The sequence below is a fragment of the Seriola lalandi genome, unplaced genomic scaffold (assembly GCF_002814215.2).
Source record: "Seriola lalandi dorsalis isolate HSWRI2012SDOR001 ecotype SW California unplaced genomic scaffold, Sedor1 jcf7180002021788, whole genome shotgun sequence".
Taxonomy (NCBI): domain Eukaryota; kingdom Metazoa; phylum Chordata; class Actinopteri; order Carangiformes; family Carangidae; genus Seriola; species Seriola lalandi.
The window spans coordinates 1-409 of record NW_019492438.1 but is presented as its reverse complement, the minus strand read 5'-3'; the positions used below and the strand labels follow the sequence as shown (position 1 = coordinate 409).

Genomic DNA, 409 nt, shown 5'->3' with positions numbered 1-409 from the left:
TTCTCTGGTCCTGTTGCTCCTCCTCTCTTTGAGGCCTCCTCTGGCAGACCTCCAGCCTCCTGTCTCTCCCTGCTCCGGCCTCTTAGAGACCTCCTGCCGGCGGAGGCGGATCTGACCTCCTTCCTGTCTCACCTGGTCGAAGTCCTCCAGGGTCTCTTCCCCTCTGTGGGAGGGGCCCTGCAGGCTCTTGCTCGCGCCTCCCCCCGTCGCCTCCAGGAGAACCTGTTCGGAGGGAAGTTTCTGAAGAACGCTGCGGCCTTCAACCTCAGCGGGGCGGTGGGACCTCGAGGAGCTCTGGGCCTGGAGCGGCTCTCCTCTCAGAGCGGCCTCCAGAAGAACCGGGACCTGGTCCAGACCGTCAGCAGAGCCCTGGAGGATCCTGCCTTCCTCTCCGCCCTCCGACACACAC

General features: G+C 65.0%; 1 protein-coding gene across 1 annotated transcript; it reads left to right on the top strand.

Moving 5' to 3' along the window:
- Positions 1 to 3: 3 nt before the first annotated feature.
- On the top strand, positions 4 to 405 carry LOC147819914 (thyroglobulin-like; the record flags this gene model as incomplete). Its single annotated transcript, XM_087180087.1, has 1 exon — positions 4 to 405. A coding segment is annotated over one exon (402 nt), but the record flags the coding sequence as incomplete, so codon positions are not given.
- Between the last annotated feature and the right edge of the window lie 4 nt (positions 406 to 409).